The sequence below is a fragment of the Anopheles merus genome, chromosome X, assembly GCF_017562075.2.
Source record: "Anopheles merus strain MAF chromosome X, AmerM5.1, whole genome shotgun sequence".
Classification (NCBI taxonomy): Eukaryota; Metazoa; Arthropoda; class Insecta; order Diptera; family Culicidae; genus Anopheles; species Anopheles merus.
In genome coordinates, this window is record NC_054081.1 from 10,985,138 (window position 1) to 11,001,703 (window position 16,566).

At 48.5% G+C, this 16,566-nt stretch overlaps 2 protein-coding genes and 1 long non-coding RNA gene across 4 annotated transcripts; 2 read left to right on the forward strand and 1 right to left on the reverse strand.

Annotated features, from left to right (window-relative positions):
• Positions 1 to 70: 70 nt before the first annotated feature.
• LOC121600574 (centrosomal protein of 162 kDa) lies at positions 71 to 11,609 on the reverse strand. Of its 2 annotated transcripts, none has more exons than XM_041929408.1 (6): positions 10,737 to 11,608; positions 4,785 to 5,356; positions 4,483 to 4,697; positions 3,514 to 4,394; positions 3,252 to 3,419; positions 71 to 536 (listed from the first exon to the last, which is right to left on the reverse strand). In XM_041929408.1, exons 1-6 carry the CDS (start codon positions 11,205 to 11,207, stop codon positions 462 to 464), a joined length of 2,382 nt encoding a protein of 793 aa, XP_041785342.1. In that variant the 5' UTR covers positions 11,208 to 11,608; the 3' UTR covers positions 71 to 461. The 2 variants fall into 2 exon arrangements, with proteins under 2 accessions (XP_041785342.1, XP_041785252.1); XM_041929318.1 differs by lacking the exon at positions 71 to 536 and adding an exon at positions 1,671 to 2,664 and having other exon boundaries at positions 10,737 to 11,609.
• On the forward strand, positions 7,628 to 10,735 carry LOC121600776 (carboxypeptidase B-like). The gene is made up of 4 exons (XM_041929581.1): positions 7,628 to 8,087; positions 8,191 to 8,379; positions 9,595 to 10,262; positions 10,371 to 10,735. The coding sequence occupies exons 1-4, from the start codon at positions 7,832 to 7,834 to the stop codon at positions 10,614 to 10,616; spliced, it is 1,359 nt and encodes a 452-aa protein (XP_041785515.1). The 5' UTR covers positions 7,628 to 7,831; the 3' UTR covers positions 10,617 to 10,735.
• A 2,943-nt stretch (positions 11,610 to 14,552) lies between the features above and the next one.
• Positions 14,553 to 15,286, forward strand: LOC121600943. Its single transcript, XR_006005929.1, has 3 exons — positions 14,553 to 14,655; positions 14,721 to 15,042; positions 15,096 to 15,286. It is a non-coding gene; the product is annotated as an uncharacterized LOC121600943 (long non-coding RNA).
• The last annotated feature ends 1,280 nt before the right edge of the window (positions 15,287 to 16,566 follow it).

Genomic DNA, 16,566 nt, shown 5'->3' on the forward strand with positions numbered 1-16,566 from the left:
TTAATACATTAAACTACATTAAAATTGTACGCCCTCGTCTGTGTGTGTGTGTTTTTTCTGCTATTTTTTGTTTTTATTAGAACACACAGACGACAGTCACACATCAGGCAGAATCTCACACCGGTGGCGCGCCCCACCCCCACCTGAATCCGTCGCGTAATCCAGTCGCGTCCACCGGTACAGCCCAGCACGCGGAGGGGGGAGGTGAGTGCCCGTTGGTGCACCGACTTTGACTAGAAGGGAATAAAGTTTTGACGATTGTACAAACAGCCCCACACACTGGCTGCCATCCTAACCGCCCACATCCGCCTTCCCCCCCATCTGGGTGGAATGTGTCCGAAAGGGATGGGGGAGGGGGGGGGGGGGCAGGCGGGCTTTAAAAACGCTTAAAATTACATCTCCCTCCTGCATCTTCCACCTCCTCCCACTCGGTGGAAGGGGTGGTGGTGGTAGGGTTGTAATTATTTGCTTAACGCTTCTACCAACATAAGAAGTCGTTGCTCGCGCTCGGTATGGCGTCGTTCTAAATATGCGACCTATAAAAAAGAGCACACAGACACACATACACACACATACACGATTATTCGCACAGGGAGTGAGGCGGGACGGGTAGTTCCAGCGCAGGACGAGTGCAGCAGAAGAGAGAGAGAGAGAGAGGTGGAATAAAAACAAGAATTAGCATATTTTAATGTAAACTCTCTTTTCGCTCCTTCTGTTCGTGCTGTCGCAGGGCTTCGTTTCGTTTCTGCCCCATCCCACATTTGGCCGGGACGGATAAACGAAAGACCAAACACGAGCCAAAGTAAAAAAAAAAAAACAGGAGATAGAAACAAACAAACAAAAAACGGTGGGAAAACAATGCAACAGAAAACATTAGCAAATAACCGGAATTACAAACAATAAAAATGGCAAACCAAATATGGGTGCAGCATACCGAAAGCACGTGGTGAGAATGATTGGCCATAGTCGAAGCTGCTACTCTTCTTGTTTCCATGCTGAGATAGCTCTAGGGGACCGAATTTAGAACGAAATCTCTTGGGAACGGCTAGTAATGATTAAAAATTGTATGTTGCTTTGTTGTTTTCAGTGCTGCAAAATGTCACCGTCAATGTCATAAAGCAATCTGACTGAAACAAAATCCATGTCAGCGTCACATACTCAATTGATCAGAGGTGATACTCACAACGATTGGTGTGACTAATACATGCTTCGTGACATATTTGCGGCCATCGCTTGGTCAGTCGCTATGTCATGACTTTTTTTTTACTGTGATCAGTTTTGCAAAATATCACTGACATAGTCATGGTAAATTCTGGCTGAAACAAAATCATGTCAGTGTCACCGAATTCTACTGTGATGATCAGCAGTGAGACTCAAAAAGTTGGTGCGACCAACTCTTGGTCAATCACTTGGGCGCGATATTTTCTATCGATGATAATCACGACACGATAATGGGAGGTATGTGGTGGTTGCGAGTTGTTCCAAGAAACAAAATGAGCATGATTTCTTGTTCGATTTGATCCGATAAATAATCAAAGCAAACAGAGCGACAGAGAATGCTCATTTTGTTGCTCGGGACCACACGCTTCAAGTATATTCCAAGAATGTCATGATCAAGTGAGTGACCAAGAGTTGAATGTTAAACAAAATGTCACCAAGCATGTCATTGATCCACCAACTGTTTGAGTCTCACCTCTGATCATCTCAGTTGTGTACGTGAAGTGATTTGAGCTTCGTTTCAGTCATGCCTGTTGGTGACCGAAGCAGTTGCATTTGGCTTTTCACAGTCAGAAAAAGTCATGATTATGCTTGTGTCGGCATTAAGCTCAGCTTGTGAGGCAGAGTTTCGCGTTTGACTCAAGCACTTGCATGTCGTTTTCGGCATGTCATGACGCCCATTCATTGAGTATCAGCAATGAGTATCAAGCTATCACGGATATGTTCAATGTTTTCGTTGGTGAACTTCTCGTGATGCTCATGACATTTTACAGCACTGGTTGTTGTCAATCACCTACTGGGAGATCAATTTCCTCTGCCCGACTGCGTGGCTGTGCGATGAGTTAGCGACTTAAATAAATAACTGTTCGCCAATTCTTCGTAAATGCGGGGCAGTTAGAGGAATGGATAAACATAATTCAGGTTAAAAAAAAAGTCAAGCAACTCAGCACAGCCGCAGTTAACTCAACAACTGAGTTTTGTTCATTACGAATATTAGTACTTTAAACTAAACTATGCACACTGGTGGATTGTTAAACTATCACGGCTTGTGTGGGACATTTGCAAATTGGACGTGTCCGTCGCTTAAACATACTAACAATTTCTTTGGGTACGGTTGTTGAATTTGGCAGGAACATTTCTTGCATTCGCTCTCTCCCTCTCTGTGACATGTGTCTATCTGTTCCCTACAATTTCGTATTTTTCGTTAATTTTCGTATTTTGCTTGTTTTTTTTTGCTCTCGGTACAAGCTTCTCTTATTGTCTGTGCCCGTCGTCGCCTAGCAACAGTTTCGATTTCGTGCAGTGAAACTCATTCGCAAGCAGATGCACCAGCGCTGCTGCCGATCTGCCGGACGTGTTGGTACGGCCGGCCGGGTGCCAACCGTACCGTGCGGTCGCTAGCCTCCCGACCCGCGGCGCAACAGCCCGCTTCAGTGGGCGCATTCGCTGTGGATCGCAGCACAAGCGAAGCGAATGGTATGGAAAAGTTGAACAAACACAAGTGAAGAACATTTAAAAACAAAACATAAACAAGGGACAAAACACGAAAACACGAGATTTAAAGACAAGAAAAGAGAGAAATAGAGAGAGAAAGAGAGAGAAAAGAGAGAGAAAGAAAAGAGAAAAAGAGATAAAGATGGATTTAATACAGAACAGTAATTGTTTTACCCAGCCTGCGCATTGCAACGAAAGCGCACACACGTGCCACGCGTTTTTTTTGTTGTGTTGGGTGGTTTTAAGCAAAGCGATCAAGAGAAAAGTTAGAAGAAAGAAAGGGACACGTGCAAAATACCGTTAAATTTAAACCGTGAAAAAGTCGTTTGCAAAACTAAAAAGAAACAAACAAAGAAGTCGACTAAGCTGACTGGATCGACCGGTCTCAGGCGAACGAACGGGGTTTGCGATGGAGCGGTATGGAGAGGGGACGGGCTGTGGTATTTTGGCTTGGACGGTGCTGAAACGGACGGATCTGCACCCCCGACCCCATCATCAGCATCGTTTTGTCCCCCCCGCCCAGAACCACACCGCTATACCTTTGCCTTCAGTCCGTAGTAATCGGTGCCGTGGTTCGGCCGGTGCTTGCTGTCCTTCCGCTGCAGCAGCAGCTCCTCCTCGCTTTCCGCCAGCCGCTGCTGCAGAAAGCGTATCGATTCGTGGCAGGACGCCAGCTCCTTCTCGTGTGCGGCCTGTAGCGTTTTCAGCTAAAAAGAAGAACCAAGGGCAGAGGGCGTGTCAAAAATAATAAAAAAAAAAAACGTTCAAACGCCCGCACGCGTAAGTCCCCGCATAACTTACGTCCTGTAGCCGCTTCTCCTGCAGCGCCTTGTAGTCCAGCTCGAGCAGCTTCACCTTGGACTGCGCATCGCGGAGCGCACCGGGCTCGGGACCGGCACCGCACTCGCCACCGCTCTCCGGCTTGCTGCGCACCTTCACCGGCGACCGGCCACTACTGTCGGCGCCCCGGCCGCCGCCACCGCCGCCACCGCCGCCATTGCCCGCGCCGACCGGTCCGGGTTCCTTCTTTTTCTGCAGCTTCTTGATCGTCTTCTTGCACTCCTCGACCTCGCGCGTCAGCCGCTGGACCGCCTTCTCCTTGATGGCCAGATCGACCCGCATGCCGCGTATGGTGGCGAGCAGATGGGCGTCCTCCTTGCCCTGGGCCTGGGCCCGCTTGGCGGACGGTTGGCGCACCGCCGGCACCACCACCGTTGCCGTTGCCGCTGTGGCCGCCTCTCCCGTCACATCCGTCTGCACTAAAATAGAGCGTACTTTAGCATTGGCAGCCTCGCGCTTGCGGTCTCTCGGCTCCTCCTCCTCCTCCTCCTCTCCCTCCACTGCTGCGTCTGTTTGCGTAAAGCTAGCGGTGCTGCCGTTGACGGTGCCGGCATGGCTGCCGATGCTGGCCAGCTCCTCCATCTGGCGGATGATCTTCTCGTTCAGCTTCGAGTTGATCTCCTGCAGGCTGAGCACCTGCATCTCGAGATCGGCTATGTGCGTTTCGTACTTTGCCTGCACCGAGTTAAAGCGGGCCTGCACGTCGGCCAGTATACCTTGCGCCTTCGCGTCCTGCTTCCGCGCGTCCGCCTCGAGCTGGGCGATCCGCTGCTCCAGCAGCCGGCAGGTGGTCGAGTTCGAGCCGTCCGGTTCCGGCTTGCCCGTCGGCGATTTGCTGGCCACTGTGGATAAAGAGACAGAGAGAGAGAGAAAACATGCATCCGGTTAGCCGTTTGTTTAGCTCCCCGCTGCACGATCGAGCAGTCGCACCGATTAAGGCGGATATGGAGTCGGGATTTTTGCGCATCAGTATCCGCTCCATCTCGCGGCACTGGCGCTGCAGGTCCTGTATCGTTTTCGTGTCCTTCTCGCCGCCGTCCTGCAGCTTTTTGCGCTCCCGGCGGGATTCGTCCAGCTCGGACTGCAGTATTTTCTGCAGCTCGATGGCGGAATCCCGATCGCAGCGGGCGGATTGCAGCTCGGATCTGCAAAAAATCGAAGAAAAAAAAACAATACACCTGGTTTAGTACGGCGGGTACAACTTTGCGCAGGGTTTCGCTGCTGCCACGTACCGCAACACGTCGGCACACTTGGTCAGGTGCTGGATGTCGAACTGCAGCTTTTCGCTTTCCTCCTGCAGCGTGCCGTAGTTTTCGCGCAGCGTCCGGTGCACCTGGGACAGCGTGTCGTACTGGAGCTTCAGGCTGTGGTACCGCTCCTCCGTATCCTTCAGGCGCTCCTGCAGCTCGGTTATTTGCCCCTCGAGCAGCCGCTCCTTGGCCCAGCTCGCGCACCGATCGTCCGGCGCGTCGTCCGGTGACGGTTGCGTGGAGCGGTCGCACGTGTGCCGGGCACGGTACGGCACGACCGGCGACGACTCCGTTGCCGTCTGTTTCGAGTGGTGCGTCGGTTCGATGCGCTCGAGCCTAACCTTCGCTTTGATTGCTGTCGGTTGATCGATGTGTCGCCGCTGTGTGGGCGTGGTAGGAGTTGATGGTTGTTGTGCTGGTGGTGGTGGTGTTGGTGGTGGTGAGTTCTCCGGCGGGGACCGTATCCGATTATTGGATAGTTTGGTCGGCTCCGCGGGTTGCTGTCTACGCTCTCCAGTGCCATTGCAATGGGCCGATCCGGTTAATTCTAGCACCTGGAAAGAAGGCAAGTGTGAGCGAATTAGCATGTTTACGCTTCTGTTATGCTATTTCTAGATGACAAGGTGAAGCTACGGCAAAACTGCACGACGAGGCTTCAAATATTTAAGACGATCCTTCATTGCTTGCGTTCGACTTCAAGGCGGCCTACGACACCATGGACCGGAATGAACCCTGAGAAGTTGATCCTGTTATAGACCACCATTAATGGGGTGCAGTGCAAGGTGAGAGCGTCAAACTTGACGTCAGAATCGTTCGAATCCTCTATAAGATTTGAGACACTGGTGACAGAACTCTCCTATCTGTTCTTCGACATCGCTCTGGAAGGTGTCATTCGAAGCGCTGAGCTAGACAACGACATCCGTAGCACGAGTGCCATCAATGACATCGATATCATCGGCAGGACAACAGCGAAGCTGTGTGAGGCGTACAGCAAGAATTGGATTGAGAATCAATGCGACGAAGTACCTGTTTACCGGAGACTCAGACCATCTGGGAAGCAGTGTATTAATTGACGGCGATATCCTTGAGGTAGTAGAGGAGTTCTGCTATCTTAGGACGCTCGTTACTTCAGACAATGACATCAGCAGCGAAATCTGAAGACGCATTGTGCAGGGGAATTTTGTATACTATGGGCTTAATCGACTGCTGATATCTAAAACACTTTAGGCCTGCACGAAATGTGAGATATATCGCACAATTGATTCGCCCGGTGGTCTTCTATGGAAATGAGTCTTGGACCATTTAGGCGGAAGATGTAATGGAGTTTTGAGGAGAAGCATGAACGACGAGCTTGCTGAGCTGTACGGCGCACCGAGCATTCACACGGTGGCAAAGACTGGCAGGATGCGATTACTGGGGCATGTCATGAGGATACCGGACTCATGCCCCACCAAAAGAGGTGTTCGACAGCGATCTCCAGTTCAACATGAGGCACATGAGGGTGCACAGCAAACTCGATGACTGGATCAGGTGAATCAAGATTCGTCGAAGATCGAATATCTACATGGATAGGAGGCTGCAGCCAGGGACCGAGAATCTTGGAGAATAATTGTTGACTGGGGCATGTCACGTCGAAGTGCTCTATCGTGAGCAGGCCAACAAGAGTGAGGGACAGAGAAAGAGCATCACTTCAGTGCCTCCTAAGAGCATCACCGTCTCCCGACATCCAGAACACATCGAATGGTCCAGAATGAGTGGTCTGCGAACTAATCGTGGCTCTTCATAATAATGATTGCGTGTACTTCCCTCATAAAGCATGATTGAGCATTCGAAAGGGGTTAACGGACTGGCGTCAGAACTAGTTGTGCTGTACAAGACTCACATTCAGTGGCAGCAAGGGACACTCTTGAAAATATTGAAAGGTTCAGATGAGGTGATATCTTCTTCTCATTCCTTGGCAAAACACAACCCGTAAAGATGACCAACCGCCTTTCTTAGGACACCAACCAATCGGTGTCGTATGGATTGTGACGGTAACCCAAAACAGGGCAGCCGTAAGAACTGATTCTATGGTGTAGATCCACCGACCATTCATTTTGGTGAATAGGTAAATATTGTTCCATAATATCACATAAGGTCTTGAAGATAATATTGTTTTGAATTTGTTTTTTTTTTTTGTTCTGGCTTTCGACGCTCCTAACGCATATACTTACATATTTTTCAAATCTCCATAACACCCACAAATTCCAACCAATTCCATTTCAAACCATCGGCTTAACGATCGCTTACCGATAGGAGAGATCGATTCACCTTTGCCCGAAGAGGAGAGGGTGGATAAAGCGTGATTGGAATTCATAAGTACATATACATCCATGCTCCACGCCCCTCCTCCCTACATTTCAGGGCGTCTTGCCGTATTTGCGTTCTTGCGCCGTCGGGGTTTTGCGGCGGCACGATCGTCCGGTTTGGCCTAGATTCCGGCGAAGAACACGGCGACGCCACGAGAACGAAAACCCGAAAGCCAACGGGACTCTCGCGCGTCTCGCACTGTCTACACTGTCGCCCGCGGGAATGCATGGGGATGTAAAGGAAAGCCCAAAAGAAAGACGCACACACACACACTCACACCAGTACCAGCATGACTCGTCTTTTAGCTGTTGCGCCCGCTGCTCGGTGCGGGCACTTGGCGCGGGATTACTTTTTTTGCTGCTGTTATTCTCGTTAATGCTTATATAGCCTCTCCCCCCCCCCCCATTTAAAACTCGTTCGTCCCTGCCCTGGACCCTCCTCTGCTCCCGGCGGGTGGGGACGGGAACCTTATAAGGCGAGAACGCGGTCACCGGCGGCAGACAGTTTGAGGTCGAAGCCTTTCAGGGTGAGACGACAACCGAGAACGTCGCGTCTCGGGCAGGTACGATTTTGATCCGGGCTGAACCAACACCGTGAGTGAGTGTGTGCGTATCGATTTTTGTTTTTTTTTTTGCGTTCCTGGGGGAGTGTTATCGTGAACCTTTTGCGAAGTTGCCAGCATGAATCCCATTCCGGTCAGCCGCACGGTGGCTACGTTCATAGTTTCGTTAGTGCTGTTGCAATGTGGCAGCACCCACAAGCTTCCCGCAGAGACTGCAAGCGCCAACGCAGCGCCTGATGCGCCCGAGCAGCCCTCAGTGCGAGCCAACGACGCACCAGCACAACCGGTGAAGTACGATGGCGCTCAGCTGTGGCGCATCGCGTACGACGATCAACCGAAGAAGAACGCCGTCGCCGAGCTGCAGGATCGTTTCGGTTAGTGGCTCTCCGCTCCGTGGCACCTCAAGACAATCAACTCCAGCGATGTGTATAACAATGTTTGCCCTCTTCTATCCCAAACCGTACGCCCGCCTCGCAGATGCATCCATGTGGAACTACAACGCCACCTCGGTGGACATTTTCGTGCGGGGCCAGCAGCTCAAGAAGGCGGAGTGCTTTCTCCGGGCGGCCAACATCCCGTACGAGGTCGTTATCGAGGACATGCAGCGAGCCATCGACACGGAAAACCCATCGTTAGAGGAGACGGAACTGTGGGAAAACCGTAACGGTAGGTTGACAAATACTATCCACCCTCTCCTCCCTTTCCAGCGAGGATTGTTTGTTGTTGTGAGTTTTTAGTTTCTGTTTCTATGGTAACTCAAGATCAGCATGTGAAACTGAGTTCAGTTGTAAACGTTGGAGTATTGATTTTGAAAGCAATTGGGGGAACTCTGTGGTAGTGATGGATAAAGTTGGCAAAGATCCGGAGTTGACTCCGTTCCGACTCCGGGAGGTAGGTCTGGTCAGCATTATCCGAAGTCTTCCGGAGTCGTCAAAAGTCGTGCGGAGTCGTTCAAAGTCGTCCGGAGTCATCCGAAGTTGTTCGAAATCGTTCGGAGTCATCAGGAGTCGGGCGGAGTCGTTGGAAGTTGGAGTCATCTGAAGTCGTCCGGAGTCATCCGAAGTCGTTCTGAGGCGTCCGGAGTCGTCCAGAGCCGTTGGAAATTGGAGTTGTACCGAGTCGTGCAGAGTCGTGCAAAGTCGTGCGAAGTCATGCGGAGTCGTCCTGAGTCATCCGGAATCGATCGGAGTCGTCCGGAGTCGTTCGGAATCGTTCGGAGTCGGCCGGAGTCGTTCGGAGTCGTCCGGAGTCGTTCGGAATCGTTCTGAATCGTTTGGAGTCGTCGGACGATATGAAATGCCTGATCACAAGCACATTGCATCGAACGGCTCGGACTACGATCGACTCTGGACGACTCTGGACGTCTCTGGACGACTTTGGACGACTCTGACCGACTTTGGACGACTCTGAACGACTCCAGACGAGTTAGACCAACTCCGATTCCGGTCGACTACGATCGACTCTGGACGACTTCGGACAACTCTGGACGACTGCGGACAACTCTGGACGACTCCGGACGACTCTGGATGACTCCAGCCGACTCTGGATGACTCCGGACGACTCTGGACGACTCTGGACGACTCCGGACGACTCTGAACGACTCCAGACGACTCTGGTCAATTCCGAACGACGCTAACCCAAATAACTACGACTCCGACTCGTGACACAACAAGTGATTGATTTGCCGCGAAATAACAATAGCCGGAGTCGGATCGCATAACACTCCAAAGAGCGCAACACTACTCTCGAGCTATCTTTCATATACCTCCGAGCTTCACAGCGAGTCTTCTGAGTCGTTACGTAGCCTGTTCTAACGCCTTTTTTTCACTTCGCCACCATAATCCCTCTCTTTTCCCGCTGCGGCCTTCCCAACAATGACAGGACACCGCATGACGTGGACGGCCTACCACCGCCTGGCGGACATCTACGACTGGATGGACTACCTAGCCCAAACCTACCCGGACCTGTGCAGCACGAAAGCGATCGGCAAGAGTGTGCAGGGCCGCGAGCTGAAGGTCCTGCGCATCTCGAACGGCAACCCGACCAACCGGGCGATCTGGATGGACGGTGGCATTCACGCGCGCGAATGGATCAGCCCGGCCACGGTCACGTACATCGCGAACGAGCTGGTCGAGGACTGGGACAACCAGCCCGACCATCTGCGCAACGTCGACTGGTACGTGCTGCCGGTGCACAATCCGGACGGGTACGAGCACTCGCACCAGTACGATCGGCTGTGGCGCAAAAACCGGGGCGGCCTGCAGTACGGGCCGTGCGCGGGCGTCGACCTGAACCGCAACTACGGCTACAAATGGGGCGGCCAGGGCACGTCCAAGCAGCCCTGCTCGGAGATCTTCGCCGGCTCCGGCCCGTTCTCCGAGCCGGAGTCGAAGGCGGTCAGCGAGTTTATGCAGTCGTCGGCGGCCGACTGGAAGGGCTTCCTCACCTTCCACAGCTACGGCCAGTACATCCTGTACCCGTGGGGGTACGATCGGGTCGTGCCGCCGGACCACGCCGACCTGAAGCGGGTCGGCGACGCAGCCGCGGAGGTAAGCGGTGTTTGGACCGCGAGTCCTCTTTCTTTTGTCACTAGCTGCAATGGTTTTGACCTTCCCTTTTCCGGCGGTTTTGTTTTGGTTTTGTTTTTTTTTTTTCAGCAAATGTTGCAAGCCAGCGGTGGCTCGCGGTACACGGTCGGGCCGTCCGGCAGCACGCTGTATCCGGCGGCCGGCGGGTCGGACGATTGGGCCCGCGGTGCCCTCAACATCAAGTACGCGTACACGGTCGAGTTGCGCGACACCGGCCGGTATGGGTTTGTCCTGCCCGCCAACCAGATCAAGCCGACCGGCGACGAAGCCGTCGCGTTCGTTGACATCATTGCGCAGGAGGTAGCCAAATTGTAAAGCCCGGTGGGCCACCCCAACACATACCCATACTCCCACCCAGACACACACACACAGATATACTTAAGAAAAAGGCTGAAACAATAAATCTAATAGACAAGTGAAATAACGCTGTCTCACCTTCACACAAGCTGGACTCGCGATCCGCTGGGGCCGATGGAACGGCGGCCCGTTCTCATCCCACTTCGTCGTCATTGGTGGCGGTGGCGCTGGTGGCGGCGGGAGCAGCAGTTCGCCCCACCCGACCGGTGACTGGTCGCCGGCAGCGACTGGCAGCTCCGACCCACCGTCCTGCAGCATCAACCGTTCCGCTTCCGCCAGTATCTCCTCGACGCACCGATTGTCCGCCTCGGTAGCGACGCCGAGCAGCTGGTGCAGCTCGCCGTACAGTTCCGGCCGCAGCGTGGCCACCTCCTGCCCGATCGGTTTGTCCTCGTTCAGCCAGCAGAGCAGCTCGTGCTCGAGAAACTCGTCCAGCGAGGATTCCTCGCTGTCGCCGCCCGGTGCTGCTGATTGCGTCGCGGGCTCGTGCTTCGTTCGCGCCTTACTTCCGGACCACCGTCCGCCGAGACCGTTCAGCTGCGCGGACATGTTTTCGCAGCGGTGCGGGTACGGTGCTGGCTGGGCGGCGACGGTACTACGGGGCGGCAAGCAGGGGGGCGTTGCCAAGCGGTTGCCCAGTTTCTCACATAACAAACACGCCGCGTGCGTCGGACGACAGCTGCACACCGTTAGTTGTTTTCGCTCCCCACCCTTGTTTTGCTTGCCCGAAAGGTGTTGTGGATGCACACCACCTTTGCTCTTTTGTTTTGTGTTTGTATTGTGTCAAGCGTCAACTAATAAGGGAGTGGGAAGGTGGAGGTGGAGTGCAACGGGGAAGGGCAGTGGTGATGGGCGTCAAGACGACAGCGAGTTTCGGTGACACAACAATACCTTTCTTGCACATTCGGACCCAACAGGCAAATGTCAAGCTTGTCGCGACCTTGAATGCTCCGTTCGAGCAGTTCGTGGTGCTCGTGCTCGAACGGAACCTCGGCACTAGTGATGGGTAATCCGGAGCGGAGTCGTGTATTCATTCCGACTCCTAATTATAATCGGAATTGACTCCGCAATTCCGGTCGAGTCCAGTCAAATCGGGATCTGGAGTGTTACAAGAAAACAAGACTTCGTTTAGTAGAATAGCAAACGACTCATACATTGTAAACATATAAAAAAAAGCTGGTGGTGCCATCTGTTGGTAGGATACTCAACCAGTGGAGCTTCCTCGCATGGAGGAGAGCTTTCGCCCTCCCTCTGTACTCTGTTATATGGTTACGCACAGAAGTTATGCATCGCTAGAACTGAAACGGCAACCCAATTGTTTAAATACAAAACTCCAATGTGTACCACCAGCATTGAAGCAATTGAAATTTGAGAAATGGTCACTGGTGTTGATACCCACGTATCAGATCACAAGAGCAGTTTTATAGATTTTTACTCGGAAAGTTAGTAGGCTATATAGGCTATATTAGTTGAAACTTGTCGAAACACATTGCAAGAAAAGGACAAAAATACAATGATGAGTTGTAATACGCCATCTATTGGGCAAACCAATGAAGCTATGGAGCTTTCGTTTTTTTTTCTAAGGATATTCGATTTTCCAGTCGTTTGAGCTTAATCTGTGGCCTCTATTTGGCTACCCAAGCGCCACAGATTAAGCTTAAACGACTGGAAAATTGAATATCCATAGAAAAAAAATGAAAGCTCCACAGCTTCATTGGTTTGATCAATAGATGGCGTATTACAACTCATCATTATATTGCTATCCTTTTCTTGCAATGTGTTTCGACAAGTTGCATTTTATTATGACCTATATAGCCTCTAACTTTCTGAGCAAAAATCTATATAAATGGTCGTGTGGTTAGATACGTGGGTATCAACACCAATGACCATTGCTCAAATCTCACTTGCTTCAGTGCTGGTGGTTTCCGTTGGAGTTTAGTATTTAAACAATCGTATCGCCGTTCTAGTTCTAGCGATGCATAACTTCAATGCGAAACCATACAACCCAAGCGCCACAGATTAAGCTTAAACGACTGGAAAATTGAATATCCATAGAAAAAAAATGAAAGCTCCACAGCTTCATTGGTTTGATCAATAGATGGCGTATTACAACTCATCATTATATTGCTATCCTTTTCTTGCAATGTGTTTCGACAAGTTGCATTTTATTATGACCTATATAGCCTTCTAACTTTCTGAGCAAAAATCTATATAAATGGTCGTGTGGTTAGATACGTGGGTATCAACACCAATGACCATTGCTCAAATCTCACTTGCTTCAGTGCTGGTGGTTTCCGTTGGAGTTTAGTATTTAAACAATCGTATCGCCGTTCTAGTTCTAGCGATGCATAACTTCAATGCGAAACCATACAACAGTACAGAGGAAATGAGAAAGCTCTCCTCCAAGCGATGAAGCTCAACTGGTTGGGTATCCCACCAACAGATAGCGCCACCAGCTTTTTTGCTATTTTTAGAATGCATGAGTCGTTTGGCGTCTGCTAAACGAAGTCTTTCTATATTCCGTTTAGGTAGAGAACTTGAGTCGTTTAGAAGCCGTTTAGTGGTCGTTTAGTGGATTTGTGGCACTTGGGAACAGTACAGAGGAAATGAGAAAGCTCTCCTCCAAGCGATGAAGCTCAACTGGTTGGGGTATCCCACCAACAGATAGCGCCACCAGCTTTTTTGCTATTTTAGAATGCATGAGTCGTTTGGCGTCTGCTAAACGAAGTCTTTCTATATTCCGTTTAGGTAGAGAACTTGAGTCGTTTAGAAGCCGTTTAGTGGTCGTTTAGTGGTTTTGTGGCACTTGGGTAGACTACTCTATTTGGCAGTTACATCAGTGAGGGTGCAAAACCGGCATATAACCAAACTAAGATGGCGGCATTTTACAATTCATGTGTCAAATCACTACGATTTGCTAAAAAAATTGTCAAATTTAGAAAACCGCGTATCTCCGAATCCACGTATAAGGGCCGTGTCTGTGCTTCATCGCATGCGATTTTATCGCACGTGCTGTTAAACGCTTTTTCGATTCATAATACGATTATTTGATGGTTTTAACAGTTTGACGATTATGAAAATATAGTTTAAGGTTGTTCGTTCAAAACACCACACAATTAGTTTGACAGCCCAAGCGCCACAGATTAAGCTTAAACGACTGGAAAATTGAATATCCATAGGAAAAAAATGAAAGCTTCACAGCTTCATTGGTTTGATCAATAGATGGCGTATTACAACTCATCATTATATTGCTATCCTTTTCTTGCAATGTGTTTCGACAAGTTTCATCTTATAATGACCTATATAGCCTTCTAACTTTCTGAGCAAAAATCTATATGAATGGTCGTGTGGTCAGATACGTGGGTATCAACACCAACGACCATCACTCAAATCTCACTTGCTTCAGTGCTGGTGGTTTCCGTTGGAGTTTAGTATTTAAACAATCGTATCGCCGTTCTAGTTCTAGCGATGCATAACTTTAATGCGAAACCATACAACAGTACAGAGGAAATGAGAACCCAAATAGCCAGCTTGAACTCCATAGCTGATTTGGGGCTGTTTAGCGAAAAATCGGTCCGATGTCGTACTTTGTGGCTGATTAAGAGATGAAACGGTACTTGGTGGAACCATAAAGCTTTTTAACAAGCACACGGTACCCTTTGGAACTTTGCGGCTGATTAGTATTATCTGCAGGGTTGACGATCGAACTTTAAGGCTTTTAATAACGCGTACCGAACTTGGTGGAACTTCATAGCTATTTAAGACTGAAAGACGGTACTCTATGGAACTTTGCTGGCAAACTGACCAAAATATTATCATCTGTCAAATGACGGCGTCGTAAATCACCTGAGTGAAAAATTATTAACGGAATACACAAACAACATGTTTTCGCGCGTTTTAAAAAGATCTGGAAAAATATATCGAAAACGCGACAGTATAAAGCGGTCATTATTTAATGTGAACAACTCCGTTGGGAGTGAAATATTTGGTACTACAGGTTTGTCGCGTTAGAACAGAATATAGATACATATTCTAAAAGCATATTTTTTTCTTTTTTGTTAGGGATAATTACTGCTGCAGATGTTCAATCTTCTGATAGTTCAGATTCTGAAGATGAATACGGGGCTGTAACAACGGATTCTAATGAGTTTGACACTATGGACTTTGAAGAAGGAATGCAATTTTGGGCTTTATACACCAACCAAACACATCAATCCATAAACATGATGTTAAAGTTATTAAAATCAAATATCGACTCAGTAAACCTTCCAGAAAATGCTAGAACGCTGCTTCGTACAAAGAGGACTCCGGCGGAAATAACAAAGATTGATGGAGGTCAATTTTGGTATAATGGAATCCAAAAATGTCTTTCATCCTTCTTTTGGTAAGATAATATATCTTTTTTGGTTATAATCAATATCTAACTCTAAAATTTAGTAAACAGGGACCACCATTCGAAACACTGTCGCTCAATTTATTTGTGGATGGTTTACCTCTTTACAAAAGTAGCAGTCTCCAGTTTTGGCCGATTCTCTTCAATATACATGATATGCCCAATGTTCGTCCAATGATTGCTGGGATTTTTTGCGGCAATACCAAGCCGGGAAATGCGGATGAATATTTGAAGAAATTGGTTGAAGAATAAAAGATAATATTGGTGAAAGGAACAACCATCAATGGTGTAACCATTGCAATCAAACTTCGAGCAGTTATAGCTGATTCTCCAGCTAGATGTTTTCTAAAAGGTAACAAAATAACAAAGCTAACATGAATTTTAGGTTTAAATATCATCAATCAATATTTATCATTACAGGAGTGACAAATTTCAATGGATATAATAGTTGCTTGAAATGCACATGCCACGGAGAATACAACCATGATTCACATACTGTTATTTTTAAAGGGTGAATCATAAAATGCGCACAGATAAGAATTTCCGAGCTAAAGCATATAGACAACATCAGAAGAAATGTAGCCCATTGCTTGAAATTCCATTTTTGAATATGATTCGAGACATAATTGTATCAGATAGGTTACACCTGATAGATTTGGGAGTGCAGCGAAGATTGCTTCTAGGTTGGAGAGATGGTACACTAGGATTGCATGCAAAATTATCAGCTTCTGCCATCAGTGAAATTTCGGAATTGTTGCAACGCATCAAACTTCCATCAGAAATACACAGACCATTTAGAGGTCTGAACGTACTAAAATATTGGAAAGCAACAGAATTTAGTTCATTCTTGCATTATGCCGGAATAGTAGTGCTTAAAGATGTTTTACCGGATTATGTATATAACCACTTCATGCTACTGTTTTGCTCTATTACAATGCTATCAACAAACGTGTATAAAAATAATTGGCATGTTGCAAACGAATGTTAAAAGAATTCGTTGTCCAGTACAGTAATGTTTATGGAGACAAATTTCTCACAAGTAATGTGCACAATCTTTTACATGTGTACGATGAAGTGTTTTTTTTTTCGGACCGTTAATTACTTTGTCAACTTACCCGTTTGAAAATTTGTTACAAGTTCTGAAAAACCTACTACGTGGTCGACGACAAGAGCTTCAACAAATTATAAACAGATTATCGGAGCTGGAAAATTTTATCAGTACAAAGGAGAAACACAAAACACTAATAGCATAGATTTTAAAATGCAAGACAACGATCGCGATGGTTGAGTATTGACGAAACAGAAAAAAATTGTCCGGTTCATTAAATTAGATTCTAATTCTTCCTCTTTACATAGCTTTCATGGCAGAGAAGTCCTGAAGCAATGGGATTATTTTGAATACCCTATCAAATCATCTGCTTTAAATATTTATGCTGGGAAATTATCAACTTTGTCAGGGGCGGAAACTACGTTCAATTTTCACGATATCAAATGCAAGATAGTTGCAGTACAAAC

Excerpts from the sequence above, each read along its gene's own strand:
- LOC121600776 (XM_041929581.1), top strand. The coding sequence starts at position 7,832 with ATGAATCCCATTCCGGTCAGCCGCACGGTGGCTACGTTCATAGTTTCG. Across the intron at positions 8,380-9,594 it reads ACTGTGGGAAAACCGTAACG|GACACCGCATGACGTGGACG; the intron begins GTAGGTTGACAA and ends CAACAATGACAG. Across the intron at positions 10,263-10,370 it reads TCGGCGACGCAGCCGCGGAG|CAAATGTTGCAAGCCAGCGG; the intron begins GTAAGCGGTGTT and ends TTTTTTTTTCAG.
- LOC121600574 (XM_041929318.1), bottom strand. The coding sequence starts at position 11,207 with ATGTCCGCGCAGCTGAACGGTCTCGGCGGACGGTGGTCCGGAAGTAAG. Across the intron at positions 4,698-4,784 it reads AAGTGTGCCGACGTGTTGCG|ATCCGAGCTGCAATCCGCCC; the intron begins GTACGTGGCAGC and ends GATTTTTTGCAG. Across the intron at positions 3,420-3,513 it reads AGGAGAAGCGGCTACAGGAC|CTGAAAACGCTACAGGCCGC; the intron begins GTAAGTTATGCG and ends TCTTCTTTTTAG.